The following is a 15,193-nucleotide window of genomic DNA, read 5'->3' on the forward strand; positions in this document are numbered from 1 at the left end:
GGACGGGGGCGGCCGCTCCCACGCCGCCGCACGGGCCTCCGAGTGCGGCGCAGACTCCATCGCCGGCTGGAAATCGGACTCCGCCGAGCCCTCCGAGAGCCCCACCCCGGAAATGATCGGTCTCTCACCCTCCGGCCTGATCGTGGATGAGATTGATCTGGGACTGGAGGCCATGGCCGCGGCAAGCAACGGGGCCGGAGAGGAAGACGGGGTGGCCGGAACGGCCGGAGTGGCGCGAGCCGGGGTGCGCAAAGCGCGGTGGACACCGGCGCCGGAGTGGCGCACGGCGGTCGGGGTGGGGGGCGGGGGCGCTCTTGCTCTACAATTCCATAGAAAATGACAACCGTCGCTCTTTTTGGAAAAAAAAATTCAGGGGGTTTTGTCCGGCAAAATTGACAAATTTGACCTATGGACGAAATCAAATCACAGAATGAACTGCCCGTGAAACTATTTCACGCGGCTGACCTTTTTGTGTGACGCCCGGCACGAAGGCGTCACACTACACTGTGCAACGCCTCACAGATAGGCGCTACACGCCTGGCCAGCGTCGCACTGATACGAAAATTACTAAGTCAGTGTGCAGCGCCTACTAGTGGTTGCTTCATTTGTAGTGCAACCACTAGTGCAGCGCCTGAGAGCTAGGCGCCACACTATACAATGCAGCGCCTAGCTCTTAGGCTCTGCACAATGACTTAGCAATTTTTATGCAGTCTGGGGTGCAACGCTGGCCAGGCGTGTAGCGCCTATCTGTGAGGCGTTGCACAGTGTAGTGTGGCGCCTTCGTGTCGGGCGTCACACAAAAATGTCATCCGCGTGAAATAGTTTCACGGACAGTTCATTCTGTGATTTGATTTCGTCCACATGTTAAATTTGTCAAATTTGCCGTTTTGTCCAACGCCGCAAAATGATCCAATTTCTCCTCGCACGTGTTCCCTTCGTCGTCATCGTCTAGACGGTCGGTCCCCTCTCTCGCGGTCACACTCCGAATCCTCACCACCTCTTCGGCGTCGGCAGCCCCCGCGTCGCCGCCGCCTACGATGCCGCGCAAGGCCTCCTGCACGCCAGGTTCGTACGTCCAACCTCTCGCCGGACCTAATTATCTGAGCTGTTACCAACTGATTTTGCACTCGCCGTCCGAACCCTAACTCCCAGATTCGCGCACCAAATGGCGGAAACGGAAGCGAAACTCCGACGCCCTTCCCTTGCCGTCAGCCGCGGCCGACCACTCGGACGACTCCGACTCCGCTGCCGACAATGATGACGACGACACGGCCGTTCCATCGCCCGCGGTCGACAATGCCGACGACGAAATACTGGCCGGTGCCGCGGCCAGGGACCCCGTGCCCGACCTCCGTGAGGCAGAGCTGCTCTCCTCGGCCGAGGTCATCTCCGCCTTCCCTGCCGCCACCCGCCGCACAGTCAACCGGCCGCATCCGTCGGTCATGGCCGTCGTTGCAGCTGAGCGATCTGCGTATGTGGGTGATGTCTCCGCCGCCGCGCCACCGGTATTGGAGAACATCTCGCATGGGCAGCTCCAGGTGCTCTCCGTGGCGCTCCCTGACCACCCGTCCCTTTCGACGGATCCTGACAAGCCGTCTTCTTACGTCTGCACGCCACCTCCCCTTACGGAGGGGCATGGCGTGCACAAGCAGTTCCAGGGCCGCCTCCATGTCGTGCCCAAGCACTCAGGTTCGCTTGTTGCGACCAAACCCTGAATTACTGAACATACGTTTTTAAGTTCACTGCAACATGAATTAGTTTACAATTTGTAGATTGGTTCTCTCCTGGGGCGGTGCACAGGCTGGAAAGGCAGGTTGTTCCACACTTCTTCACAGGGAAATCTCCAGGGCACACTCCGGAGAAGTTCATAATGTTAAGGAATAAAATTATTGCCAAATATTTGGAGAACCCTGGCAAGAGGCTTGCGTTTGCGGAGTGCCAGGGGTTTGTTGTTAACACAGGTGAACTATATGATTTGAGTAGGATCGTTCGGTTCTTGGACACCTGGGGAATCATCAATTACCTCGCGGTTGGGTTGGTGCACCGGGGTCTGAGGGTGGCAGCATCACTTCTAATAGAGGAACCAGCAGGGGAGTTGCAACTGTTGACTGCACCGCTGAAATCCATTGATGGTTTAGTTTTGTTTGATCGGCCTAAATGTAGTCTCCAAGCAGACGACATTTCTTCACTGGCTTCATCTTCATCGAATTCGGAGGTGGTGGATTTTGATGCCGGTGCTGAGTTTACTGAATTGGAAGGGAAGATTAGAGAGCGTCTATCAGAGAGCTATTGCAGTTACTGCTCACAGTCTTTGCGCAGTTTGCATTATCAGTCGCAGAAAGAGGTGCTCATCTTCATACTTACATTTACATATACATATTATATTTTCATTTTTTTTCATATGTAGGAAAACTTGTTCTGTATCTAGGATTGTTATTAACCCTATGAATTTCACATGTGCTCAAAAGGTGTATTTTCAAAACATTGCAAGACACATCACAGTAAGTTAAATAGTCTTGTTGCAGAGTTAGTATACTGCCGAATTTTGTTTGGGTTCAGAAAGACTGCAGTTTGTTATTTAATTTTAAACCCCAATTTATCTTGATTCATGATTTTCTGACCCAGCAGATACTGGTGCCCATGTGGTTGTCACAAATCTTGCTTATGCATCATAATGTTGGAAGCCCATAGTAATATCTCCACCATTTTATGCGTGAACCAAAAATATTCAGAACACAAATCCTTATAGTGTCACTTATGTGTGATGTGAAACGACTTGCGTCTAGGTGCAATGTAACTTAGCGTTGGTTAACTTGTGATATGTGTGGCTTGGGCCAGATATGTTCTGTTTCGAATTTCAGCTCGTCCTGTTTTGTTAATGATGTATCAACGAACTACGATACCGTTTTCTTCTTTGACGTGATGAACAGGGGGAGTTTGCAAGGCTGTATCATTCTTTCAAGTTAATTAGCCAGTCTGCTTCTTGTTTTTCTTTTCTCTTCTGTGGGTAAGAAGCTAGTGGTTAAAAGCTTGTTGTTTAACTGATTGAGCAGGCAGATATTGCTATTTGCTCTGATTGCTTCCATGATGCAAGATATGTTATCGGGCATTCATGCTTAGATTTTCAGAGAGTCGATGGGGCTAAAGATGGATCAGAAAATGAGGGGGATAACTGGACTGATCAAGAAACATTATTGATGTTGGAGGGCATAGAAAAGCACAAAGACAACTGGAATAGCATCGCAGATCATGTTGGAACAAAGTCAAAGGCACAGTGTATTTACCATTTTATTCGTCTTCCAGTGGAGGATAGTTTGTTAGAGAACATTGAGGTACCAGATGCATCCATGCCATTTAGACCGCAAAGCAATGGATATCCACATTCAGATTCCAATGGCAGTACTTCAGGTCTTCTACATCATTGAGTTGTTATTTGCTCCACCATCAGAATTCCTTAGTTTATTCTCCACCTTTTGTAAACTGTGTTTGATCACTTCCATTTTTAACAATGACAATTCTGTTTATTCTCTATCCAGGAAATCTGCCTCAAAGTATTCAACATGGAAACGAACTTCCGTTCATCAGTTCTTCTAATCCAGTCATGTCTCTGGTAAATTATTTTTCATCACTTTCTGTTTAGACAATTGATGCACGGAGTTCCTACATTCCACCTGGTTAGAGGACTAGAGGGTTGCGAATAATGTATAGCACTATAATGACATGCTGACTATGTTTATTGGCACTTAATTTTATATCAAATCCCTTAGTAAAGTTAGATTAGCCTCCATACTTAAAAGTTTCACTAAGCATGGTTCTGTCTTCAACCATAGAGAATGTTGGAAATGGAAGCCAGTACTTCCACTTGCCTACTTACCGAAAAAGGCTTTCACCCTGCTTTATATATAAGGCAACGATCATCCACATCCACTTGCCTACTTATGTACTTCAAATATAAGAAATGTCAATTAGACTCCGTTTGGATGTTGTAATTGGAGTCGGTATTCCGGAATTGGAATTGTTCATCGTCAATACCAACTGTTTGGATGGTCCAGAAACTAGAATTGGTTTTGGATCCCAGTTCGGTGGGCTTTGGTGGACTACTGTGAAGGCCCCTCATGGCCTCATCCAATAATGAGCTCTTCTGCTCCGAAACAAATGTAATCGGAAACAATCGCTTAGCTCACAGCTCAAGACCATAGACGTCACTCCTTCATCTCTACAGCCGGTGAACCTTAGGCGAACCTCATTAGCATGTGGCCGCTGACAAGCCTGACACAACTGCCAACGTCGGCAAGTTCCCGGCTCAACTGCCGACGCTAGCTAGTCTTTGTGAACTCTTCCGCCAGCAAGCCCTTGCTTGCTATCTTCTCGCAGCTGCTGACCTTGTTTTAATCCGGCCAACTTCCTCAACCCCATCTGCTAAAGTCTAGATCCGTCACTGGCAAGTACTGTTGATTTTATCAAGCTCATGAGACTGTGGTGGCCACCTGCATCGGTCTCTTTGACCACTCACTACGGGCAGGCACGCGCTCGTCAAGATTTCACTATGGTCTTCCGTAACTCCAGTAGCCAGGGCATAGCCTTCTTCCCATTACTCTGTTCGTCCTGTTGGGTGCACCAAGGCTTGTAGTGCTCCCGACATCGGCTTGTACTTACGAATGTTCCAAACAAATATGAGAAAAGTCCATAGATAGGCATAAGATGAACCGATAATGTCACAAAAATCAAGTACCTTTTGAAACCCAACTCGAAAAACAAAAAATAGTATCAACAGAGGTAATGGGCAAATTTTAAAGCCCAAGTAATGTTGTGTATTATCAGAGTCAAATTTGCATTTTTTTCTCACACTATGTTATGAATTTGACTTCAGATTTGTGACACGGGTGTTCCATCTTGCAAATATGGTCTATCTCATCTATGTCATATTTTTCAGATTTCTTTTCAAAAATATTTAAGAGCCAACCATATTTACAAGATGTTTTTTCAAAACATTTAGGCTAGTCATAGTGGGAGTAACTTAGGTAGTAGCATAACACATCCCAAGACAAAGTTGCTTATGTGGCATGGAGTTAATGAGGGGAGAGATGCTTGTGGTAACATAACACACCCCGAGGTAAAATGAGTATGTCTCAATTAATGAAGGCTTGTATGTTATCATCCATATGTTACTACCCATTATGAAGATAGTAACATGGACTAGTAACATATGCATGTTACTAGTCTAAGTTACTCCCCACTATGACCAGCCTTAAGGATGCCAACAAAAGGATTTATAAGATGTTTTTCAAAACATTTAATAAGGATGCCAACAAAAGGACCGTGTTTACCAGATATTCTCCCTTTGGCTGGTCCTTCTCTCTAGCAATTTTTCCTTTTTGGACCGAATTACACTGTTTCATGTTCTGCGTTGGATCTTGTCAGTTACCCATGCTCCATCTCTATTCTAAAAAACCAGCTAAAGCTTTTGCTAAGTATCCGGCAGACTCTGACTACCATCTAAATTGAAAAGCTCTTCCTCCCTAAAAGCATGCGTCGGTCTTCACAACTTCACCGCCCTCCTTCTGCGTCTCCACCAAGTTCAGAGGCGGTGCGGCGACGGTGGACCCGTCACCGGCCTTCAGGTCCGCTAACTTTCACACCGACCACGGTGGCCAACCTCGGCCCGGACTTCGACTTCTTCGGTTGCATGATGGCGGATGCCTCGCTCTCCCTCGGAAACACCATGACGGCCACCGTCAACACTGCCCTACCCGCCGGCATGGCTGCCCTCGCTGGCATCACTTTCTTGTCCAGCCCGCGCTTGCTAACCGCCTCTCCCGCGACTCGCTCCACATCTACGCGGCGGACGACTATCCGCCGTCACCACGCTGCCGCCCTGAGGCTTGACCGCTCGATTTCGACCTTGCCCTTGGAGTGGGTCTGATCGACCACCCACCGACGCTTGAATGGGGCGAGGTCTGTGCTGGAGGGCGGAGGTGGTGGCAGAGGCGAAATAGGGAAGGGCCGGCATGCTTGGGGCGGCGGCGCCTGGGGGCAGGGCTTGTGGCGCTGTGGGTGAGGAGGGGACTCATACGGGAGGTGGCATGCTTGGGGCGGCGGCGTGGGGTTCGAAGATTCGAAGGTGCTGATTGGAGAGGTTGCTCGAGGAATCGAGGGTGGAGTCGGCATGCGTGCATGTGTGTGGGATTCCATTGTTGGGTTTTTAACTCGTTTTTTTTGCACGCTGGTGGGATCGAGCGAGAGGGCGGATTTTTTTTCCTTTGATTGATCGGTGGTGTTATGAAGCGAAGTGACATGAGCATGACGTACGGTCTTCCTTTAACAATAGGGATAATAGAGAAATCCACCATATATTAGATTTTGGTAAGATTTAATTTTATTTGATTATGGATAGGAAAAGCCAAGGGAAGTTTTGATTTAGTTGAGATTTTGGTAAGACCAACAAACATGCCCGTGTGTTGCAACAGGGGAAAAAAATGTCGCATGCCCCTAACATAATAAGCATGACAGACCCCCTCACCCCTGCGCACGCACGCACATACATCCACGTCGTCTTTTTCAATATGACACCCGACTGATGTCGCTATTATCGTCCTTCTTGTCCCCCCTCTCTCCGTGTGGGTGTGTGTTGTAACTATGATGAATGATAAAATATTAAAAGCTAAAGTGGTAATTTGAAACCTATTACCCACAATGTTCTCACCATATGCAGAAGTTAAGAAGTTTATGAAAACAAATAAATAATTGATTAGTTGCAAGTTCGCTCCAAAAATAAAAGAACAAGTACGAGGAATCGTGTTTATCTAACAAAAAAAGGTTAACACTCGTATTGGAGTGAACAATTATTTGATAAAAAATAAGTATTAACATATTCTAAAAATTCAAAAAGAAAATGTTTGAAACATACATGTGTTTGCTATATTTATTTGTCGTAAAATTATGTATTTTGTGGCAATTGGAGTAGAAACTCATAGACCTAAAAACCTATGGAGTAAATCGGTTACATGACTACATAGGTCGAGACTCTAGAATCTTCAGTAATTGAGTCTCAAGTAGAATCTTTAATAATTGATCCATTTTCAGTGCGATCAATAAGGCAACCATATTGGTATTGCGTGTACTTAAAACCATTTATAGATTTGAGTTGAAGACTACAAATCCTATCTGTGATCCGTATACCGATATTATGATGGATTAAGTTTGTTCATATATTTTTTGTTTTGAGAGCTCCTAGTGCAAAGCTCCATAAAAAACAGTTAGGAAGTATACCAAGGTTATTGTCCAATGCGTAGGTGAATTGGAGGGGGCACCGCGGGCACCTTGAGGTGCTGCTTGAGGACGTGGCACTGGCGTTCGGTACACACTCTTGGGCCACTTCACGAAGCGATGGAGGTTGTGGGGTGGAAGAACGCTGCAGATGCCGAATCCTTCGGCCTCTTCTCGAACAGCGGGTTCGAGACCTTCTATACCACGAACCGACATATTGCCGAATCGCACAACAGAACGATGGAACGAAAGCAAACGGGTTTCAATGATTAGAAGCACACCGTTTTCTTCGACCGGCGCCTTGCCACCTGGCTTAGTGGACTACACTCCGGCCAACACGCACACAACCACAACACAACGGTATTGAACATGCACGCACAGCCAGCCAACAGCCACACACGTCGGCCAGCCGTGCATGCCCTCTGGTAGCCAATTCTCATGCACAACACCCCAACACCATCATGCACACACAACACGCCGGTCGGCCGTCGTGGCGCCAAATCCGCTGGCCGCCTGAATTGACGCAGCTGACGCACGACGTAGCTCACTCCGTCCCAACACGCCTGATAGCGAACTCCAGAAAATATCTTATGGTCAGCATCCTTTTCTTCCTGTTCATTCTCTGCACTCTCCTCGACTTCTCAACCTCATACTGTGGTGCATCTTCGGGCTTCTTCTCATCCTCTATCACCGAGGAGCAACACATCGCGCGCAACACCATGAGCAACAGAAATCGAAGCTTACATCTAAAGACAAATGCAACGATCGGCGGGCAGCGAGAGGCAGTCGTCAAAGGACAAGCACAACGGATCGGGTAGCTTCCTGCACGGAGGTGGTAGCGGCGCCGGAGAAGGACGGTGCAGTAGTTGCGGTAGCAGGCTGAGACCCATTTGGGAGTCTAGGCGAGCGATGGTATTGGAGCTAAGGTCTTGAGCTTAAGTCCTGACTTTCGCAATTTAAATTCCTGCTGCCCCCTTACGTGTCCACGTATAGGCCTCATGAGTCATACCTCTGAGTCTATTCACGTGTTGACTTCCCGCGTCACACGTGGGAGGGGGTGTTGAAGTGTGTATGTGGATTGCCTAGCCCTTTCCATAAGTTCGGACTTTTGGTTGCGTTGGCTAGTGCATGAAGCTTAACAGGAAGGAGGCGCGGGGCAGAAAAAACCAGGGGAGGTGACGCTACCAACTCCCCTTTACTAGTAGAGATATGAAAACGTACTATTTTTTAGTGCCATTTGCTTTCTTTATGTCAGAATTCCAATTTGACACACATCAAATTTGTTTCCCTTTAACACCATTAATTGTCTGATTCAAATTGAAAAGCGTACAATTCACTGCTGAACGTCCAGGTCTAAGTGAACTCAAATTGCACTTTGTGTGTACTCTTCCAAGGGATGTCGTGCATGTTGTGCACAACTGTACTTCCATGTTATCCTATGAAACCATGGCGTTAGTCATCTGAAAAGGTATATATTGGCTGATGGAGAGATACTATAATTGCTTGCATAATATTTATGCTTAGAAACTAAACATGATTACACTAAAAAAGTAAGACATCTACTACAAAGTAGAAACTAAAAGTACTAATGACCAAGAAAATGATAAGTAACAAAAGTCAGTAAGTATTATCCTGAGTGTATTTACATACCATGTTCTCTCACTGAGTTTATCTGCTTGCAACGCATGGGCGCACTGGCTGTAGGGTACTGCACTTTATACTTCCTCATAACCAAAACATTTGTAGGCTTTTGTGTCTTCTGTATATTTGGTCTCACTGTTCATAAATATTGTGTAGGTTGCATTCTTGGCCTCTGCAATTGGACCAAGAATTGCAGCATCGTGTGCAAGTGCAGCATTATCTGCGTTGACAAGAGATGATGATCCGAGGTTAGCCATCTTTTTTTGTATTGAGTGAATTTATTAACATTATCAAACACGGAAGGGTTGGCACTTTGAACAATTTACATCCTTAACTTGAGGTAAAAAAATAAATCTGTTTGGTGATGATATTTCGACCTTTGAAATTGCTCCCAGTTCCCTTCCCATATTCTGCTATAGTGTGATTTTGACTTGCCTTTTGCTGAAGGGTGATTTCTGAAAGAATGCATATTGATGATAGGGTCCATGGTGCGCATCCAAACTTTTGTGGCCATAATGGTAGCTGTTTCATATTTATTACAGTTAATTTTGATGTGAAATCTCATTTGTTTATTCATTCAAGAGTTTACCATTAAGTTATTATCCTATCCTGTAACAGGTGCTTCATCGTCCATTTCTCTAGAAAATGTGAAGCATGCCACCCTGTGCGGTTTGTCAGCAGCGGCAATTAAGTCTAAACTCTTTGCGGATCAGGAGGAACGTGAAATCCAAAGACTAGTTGCTACCGTCATAAATCATCAGGTTAGTCTGCATTCTGTCATTTTATTGCATGCACAATTTGTTGTGAACTGGCACGGCTGATTTCTGTGTATGGATTTCTACTTGTCAAACAACAACAACAACAACAACAAAGCCTTTAGTCCCAAACAAGTTGGGGTAGGCTAGAGGTGAAACCCATAAGATCTCGCGACCAACTCATGGCTGACACATGGATAGCAAGCTTCCACGCACCCCTGTCCATAGCTAGTTCTTTGGTGATACTCCAATCCTTCAGGTCTCTCTTAACGGACTCCTCCCATGTCAAATTCGGTCTACCCCGACCTCTCTTGACATTCTCCACACATTTTAGCGTCCGCTATGCACTGGAGCTTCTAGGGGTCTGCGCTGAATATGCCCAAACCATCTCAGACGATGTTGGACAAGCTTCTCTTCAATTGGTGCTACCCTAACTCTATCTCGTATATCATCATTCCGGACTCGATCCTTCCTCGTGTGCCCACACATCCATCTCAACATACGCATTTCCGCCACACCTAACTGTTGAACATGTGGCCTTTTAGTTGGCCAACACTCAGCGCCATACAACATTGCGGGTCGAACAACCATCCTATAGAACTTGCCTTTTAGCTTTTGTGGCACTCTGTTGTCACAGAGAATGCCAGAAGCTTGGCGCCACTTCATCCATCCGGCTTTGATTCGATGGTTCACATTTTCGATCCGGATTTCTACTTGTCAAGTCCCTGAAAAATTTGAGTCTCCTTTACCGAAAAAGGCTTTTGCCCCGCTTTATAGATAAAGCAAACCGCCCAAGCCAAACATCCATCAAGGTTCACACACACACACAAGTTCCTCAAACACACAAAGTAGCAACGGGGTTAATGCTGAGGGCACAGCTCAACAATCCCTGAAATCCAAAACACAAACACACGCACAACAACCCGAACAACAGGCCTAATCGGGCTCCGGAGGTGGGGGCGGCAGCGGGGGCGCCACGCGGAAGGCCATTGAGCGAAGATCGGCGAGGAGGGTGTTGATGGCGTCCCGGTCCTGGGGGCGGCTAAGCGGCCTCCAAAGCTACAGGTAACCACACATTTTAAAGATCGCGTCAGTCGCACGTCGAAGAGGCATTTTCTGAATAACAAGCTTGTTGTTGATGGTCCAAAGCGTCCAGGCGAGGACCCCAACGCACAACCATCTAATATGGCGGTGGCGTGGGGCGGAGGCGTGGATCTCAGCAAGCAGGTCCGGGAAGTTGGTGTTGCACCACTGTCCACCGACCGCCTCATGAAAGCAAGACCACAGGAATTGGGCTGTGGAGCAAGAGAAGATGTGATTAGCATCCTCCACCGTGCCACATAGGGGGCACATCCCGTCTCCTGGTCCATTACGCTTGAGGACCTCAACCCCAGAGGGAAGGCGTCACTGGATCCACTGCCACAGGAAGATCCTGATCTTCAGAGGGAGGCGAATGTCCCAAATCAGGCTAAAGGGCTCAGGGGCCGACGAAGGAGCGATAGCCGAGTATAAGGACCTAGTGGAGAAGCAGCCGTTGGACTCCAGTCGCCAAGAGATGGAGTCAGGGGCGCCCTCGACGTCCATTGGCAGAAGGGCGATGTCCTGGAGGAGGGAGTCCCAAGCGGCCACCTCGAGGGGGCCGAAGGGGCGCCGGAAAGCTAGACGCCCTAAGTCAATAAGGGCCGTCTCGACAGAGACCCGAGGGTCAACCGCTATGGAGAATAGTTCCGGGAATCGAGCAGCCAAGGGGGAGTCCCCCACCCAACGATCGAACCAGAACAGGGTCAGGGACCCGGAGCCAACCGAAATGGACGTGCCAATGCGGAGCACGGGTAGCAGCTGTATCACAGCCTGCCAGAACTGGGAGCCACCAGAACGCTGGCAGAAAGCTAGAGGTTGGCCCCGAAGGTACTGCGGATGATGGTGAGCCAGAGTCCCCCCTCCCCATTGGTGATTCGCCAGAGCCATTGGGTTAGGAGAGCAATGTTCATGCGCCGAGAAGACAAGATCTCAAGACCTCCCTGGTTCTTAGGTTTGCAAATGTCGGGCCAACTCACCATATGGTATTTCTGTTTCTCGCCCTCGCCTGCCCAGAAAAACCTGGACTGGTATTTGGCGATCTCCTGATGGAGAGTCTTATGAAGGCTATAGAAGCTCATGAGGAACGAGAGGAGGCTGGAAAGCGAGGAGTTGATGAGGATCACTTTGGCCGCCTTCGAGAGCCACCTTCCCTTCCATGGCTCCACCCAGTGCTGCATCCGAGTCACCGCCGGGCGTAGGTCAGCCACGGTCAGTCGCGAGTCACTAATGGGTATCCCCAAATAAGATGTGGGGAAAGTACCCAGCCGACGGTTCAACCGGTCAGCCATGGCTTGGGCTTCCTCAGGAGAGTAACCCAGAATCATCACTTCGCTCTTATCGAAGTTGATTGTGAGCCCGGACATCTGTTGGAAGTAGAGGAGGAGGAACTTCAGATTAGCGATGTCTGACGCGAAACCCTCCACCATTACTATGGTATTGTCTGCATATTGTAAGAGGGAGACCCCTCCCCCTCCTACCAGGTGAGGGACTACGCCATGGATATGGCGAGCAGATTTGGCCTTATCCAGGATGACGGCAAGGGCATCGACCACCATGTTAAACAGAAACAGTGAGAACGGGTCGCCCTGGCGAACCCCACAAAGAGTGGGGAAGTATGGCTCGGTCTCGCCGTTAATGTTAACCGCGGTCCGACCGCAGGTGACGAGCTGCATAACTCTGGTCACCCACCGGTCATCAAAGCCCTTGCGGAGCAAGACTTCCCGAAGGAAGGGCCACTGAACCGTGTCATGTGCTTTATGGAAGTCGAGCTTCAGGAAGACCGCTCGATGGTGCTTGGACCGGACTTCGTGAATAACTTCGTGGAAGACTAACACCCCATCCAGAATAAACCGCCCTTGGATGAAGGCGGATTGGCTGGGGTGAGTAACGGTGTCAGCGAGAAGGGTCACCCTATTGACGTACCCCTTGGCCAAGATCCGGAATATCACATTGATCACAGTGATAGGCCGAAACTGGCGGATGTCAGAGGCGCCCGGAACTTTGGGGATGAGTGTGATGACCCCATAGTTTGGGCGCCCAAGGTCCATAGCCCTCGAGTAGAATTCATCAAAGAGGGCCATGACTTCCGGTTTGATGGTCTACCAGAACGTTTTGAAAAACATCACTGGCAACCCATCAGGACCCGGGGCAGAGGAGGGGTTCATGCCCTTTATGGCCGCGAGGACCTCGTCCTCGGAGAAAGGCGCCACCAGGGCGGCATTCGCCTCGTCAGAAACTAACTGGGTAGCTGACCAAGTGTCGGGGGCCAGTGCAGCCCCACCCCACCCCCTAGGGGTGGGGGAGAATAGGGCTTTATAAAAGCCATTGACATGGACTCGTATGTCCGAAGGGCGGACGAGAGGGGTATCCCCATCCCACAAACAATGGATGGAGTTTTGACGCCTCCACCCATTGGCAATCGCCTGGAAGTATGTCGTATTGGCGTCCCCACGGAGCACCCACCGTTGGGTGCCGCGGAGCCTCCAGTATGCTTCTTCATCCATGTAGATGGTCCAGAGCTGATCCTCGAGATCATATCTCAGCATCCACTCATCCGGGGATATCCCGGATGTGTCCGCGCGGGCGTTAAGGGCTTGGATGGCAGTCAGGAGGGCTTTCTTGCGCTCGCGGAGGTTCCGGCTAAGGTTCGCGCCCCACCCCTTCATAAATTGGCGGGCGAGCTTGGCACAAAACTGCCACGAGTCAACGGCGGACATGGACCGGTGGGGAGATGATTGCGCGGAGATCCATCTAGTCGCGACCGCCGCGACGAATCCCGCCTGGTTCAGCCAGAAGAGCTCAAACCGAAATCGCGGCAGGATGGGGGGGGGGGGGGCGCTCGTCGGAGGTGGATAGGAGGAGAGGAACGTGGTTGGACCTGATCTGGGTGATCGCACAAAGAGAAGCCAAGGGGCACCTAAGTTCCCACTCAGGGGAAACTAGGACGTGATCTAGAACCGATCGCGTCGGATCCGCCTGACGGTTGGTCCAGGTAAACCTGGCACCTGTCCTATCTAGTTCGCGGAGGCCAAGCTCCGCGATGCAGTCGTTAAACATCTGCATCCGTGGGAGGTTGATCCGGTCATTGTTCTTCTCATCAGGGGAGCGGATGAGGTTAAAGTCTGCTCCCACCACTACAAGGAGGAGGGAAGCGGAGACCTTCTGCTGAAGCTCGGCAAGGAAAGCCGGGGAACGACGGTTATCCGCCGGGCCATAGACAATCACGACCTCCCATTTGAAGTTGAGAGCTCGTTCAAAGATCTCCATACTAACGAAGAATTCGCCTCGGTCCATGCCGCCCACCTCAAAGGTGGCATCCTTCACGCCTAAAAGGATGCCACCCGAGTGCCCGGTGGTCCCACTAGAAGGGAGCCAGTGCCAAGCGAATAAGTGGGGGCTAAGACTATCAAGCTCGGGGAGGGAAAACTCAGTTCGCATGGTTTCCTGGATGGCTATGATGTCGATGTGCTCGTCTCGCATGTACTCGATGAGTTGGCGGCGTCGGCCATCATGGCCGAAAACGCGGATGTTCCAGAAGAGGACCCGCATCAAGTTGCCATCGGGGGGCTGCTTGACCCCAGAACACGGGAGGCGCTCTGTGCCCGGAGGGCAGCAGTGCGAGAGCGGGTGCGACCACGGATCAGCTCACCGGGTACCGCTGGAGCCCCCACCACAGAGGGGGTGGCGTCCGGCTCAGCGGGAAGCCGGGTGAGGCGAGCCCGGGTCTCGGCGAGTCTGCCATCTAGGATCTCACGGGCCCGGATGGCCTCGATCTGCTCTAGGGGGGGGCAACTTCCCCTCTGAAGATGATGGCCGAGCCGGTGGCCACCTTGGCGAGGTGGCCAAGGGGGAGAGCCTCAAGTGCGGAGAAAGAACAACTGGAAGAACTGGGGGGGGGGGTGGGGATGGAGTCCGCACCTGGCTCGAGGTTCCTGGCCGCCGCCCGAAGCTCTGCACGCTCGGGGACAGACGGGGCTGGGAGGTCCGCCGGACGGGCCGCGTCGAGGCGGGCACTGCGGCGAGAGGCAGTCACCGGCGTCGAGGTGGAGCGGGCCCGCCTAGCGTATGCCATCGTCCGTGGGGGTGCAAGGTGACAGGAGTAGTCACGACGTCAGGCACCATCCCGGACAGTGGGCTCGGGAGGCGAGGGGGTCTTCAGCGGTCACCTGGAGGGGAAGCGGAGAGGTGACGGCCACAGGGGTGTCCGCGGCCGAGCCCTCTGCGGGTGGAGGATCCGCCGGGGTCGGCGGGAGCGGGCAGCCGCCGCCGTCGCCCGTGTGGTCCGAGGGGGTCGGACCACGAGGGGGCGAGGGCGGCGGGCACGACAGAGGCAGGCGCAACGCGGAGTTGGCGGACGGGGAGCGAGGCGACGAAGGAGGGAGGATGAGCAGTCCCACGATGGAGATGTCACTGGACACCTCTGACGCGGGAGGAGGCTGGCGGGGGGGGGG

The 15,193-nt window shown here is 50.6% G+C and overlaps 1 protein-coding gene across 4 annotated transcripts in view; it reads left to right on the forward strand.

The window, feature by feature from the left end:
- The first annotated feature begins 928 nt into the window (after positions 1–928).
- Positions 929–15,193, forward strand: part of LOC109743092 (SWI/SNF complex subunit SWI3C homolog) — a 31,965-nt gene continuing 17,700 nt past the window's right edge. The window contains exons 1-8 of one of the 4 annotated variants that reach the window (XM_020302173.4): positions 929–1,065; positions 1,153–1,689; positions 1,773–2,344; positions 3,054–3,408; positions 3,537–3,610; positions 9,064–9,155; positions 9,355–9,425; positions 9,526–9,668. In XM_020302173.4, coding sequence (XP_020157762.1) covers positions 1,038–1,065; positions 1,153–1,689; positions 1,773–2,344; positions 3,054–3,408; positions 3,537–3,610; positions 9,064–9,155; positions 9,355–9,425; positions 9,526–9,668 — 1,872 coding nt within the window. In that variant the 5' untranslated portion in view covers positions 929–1,037. The remainder of the gene's footprint in view (positions 1,066–1,152; positions 1,690–1,772; positions 2,345–3,053; positions 3,409–3,536; positions 3,611–9,063; positions 9,156–9,354; positions 9,426–9,525; positions 9,669–15,193) is intronic. The other 3 variants (XM_040386691.3, XM_020302174.4, XM_020302175.4) reach the window with 3 other exon arrangements.

Source organism: Aegilops tauschii, chromosome 4 (assembly GCF_002575655.3).
Source record: "Aegilops tauschii subsp. strangulata cultivar AL8/78 chromosome 4, Aet v6.0, whole genome shotgun sequence".
Taxonomy (NCBI): Eukaryota; Viridiplantae; Streptophyta; class Magnoliopsida; order Poales; family Poaceae; genus Aegilops; species Aegilops tauschii.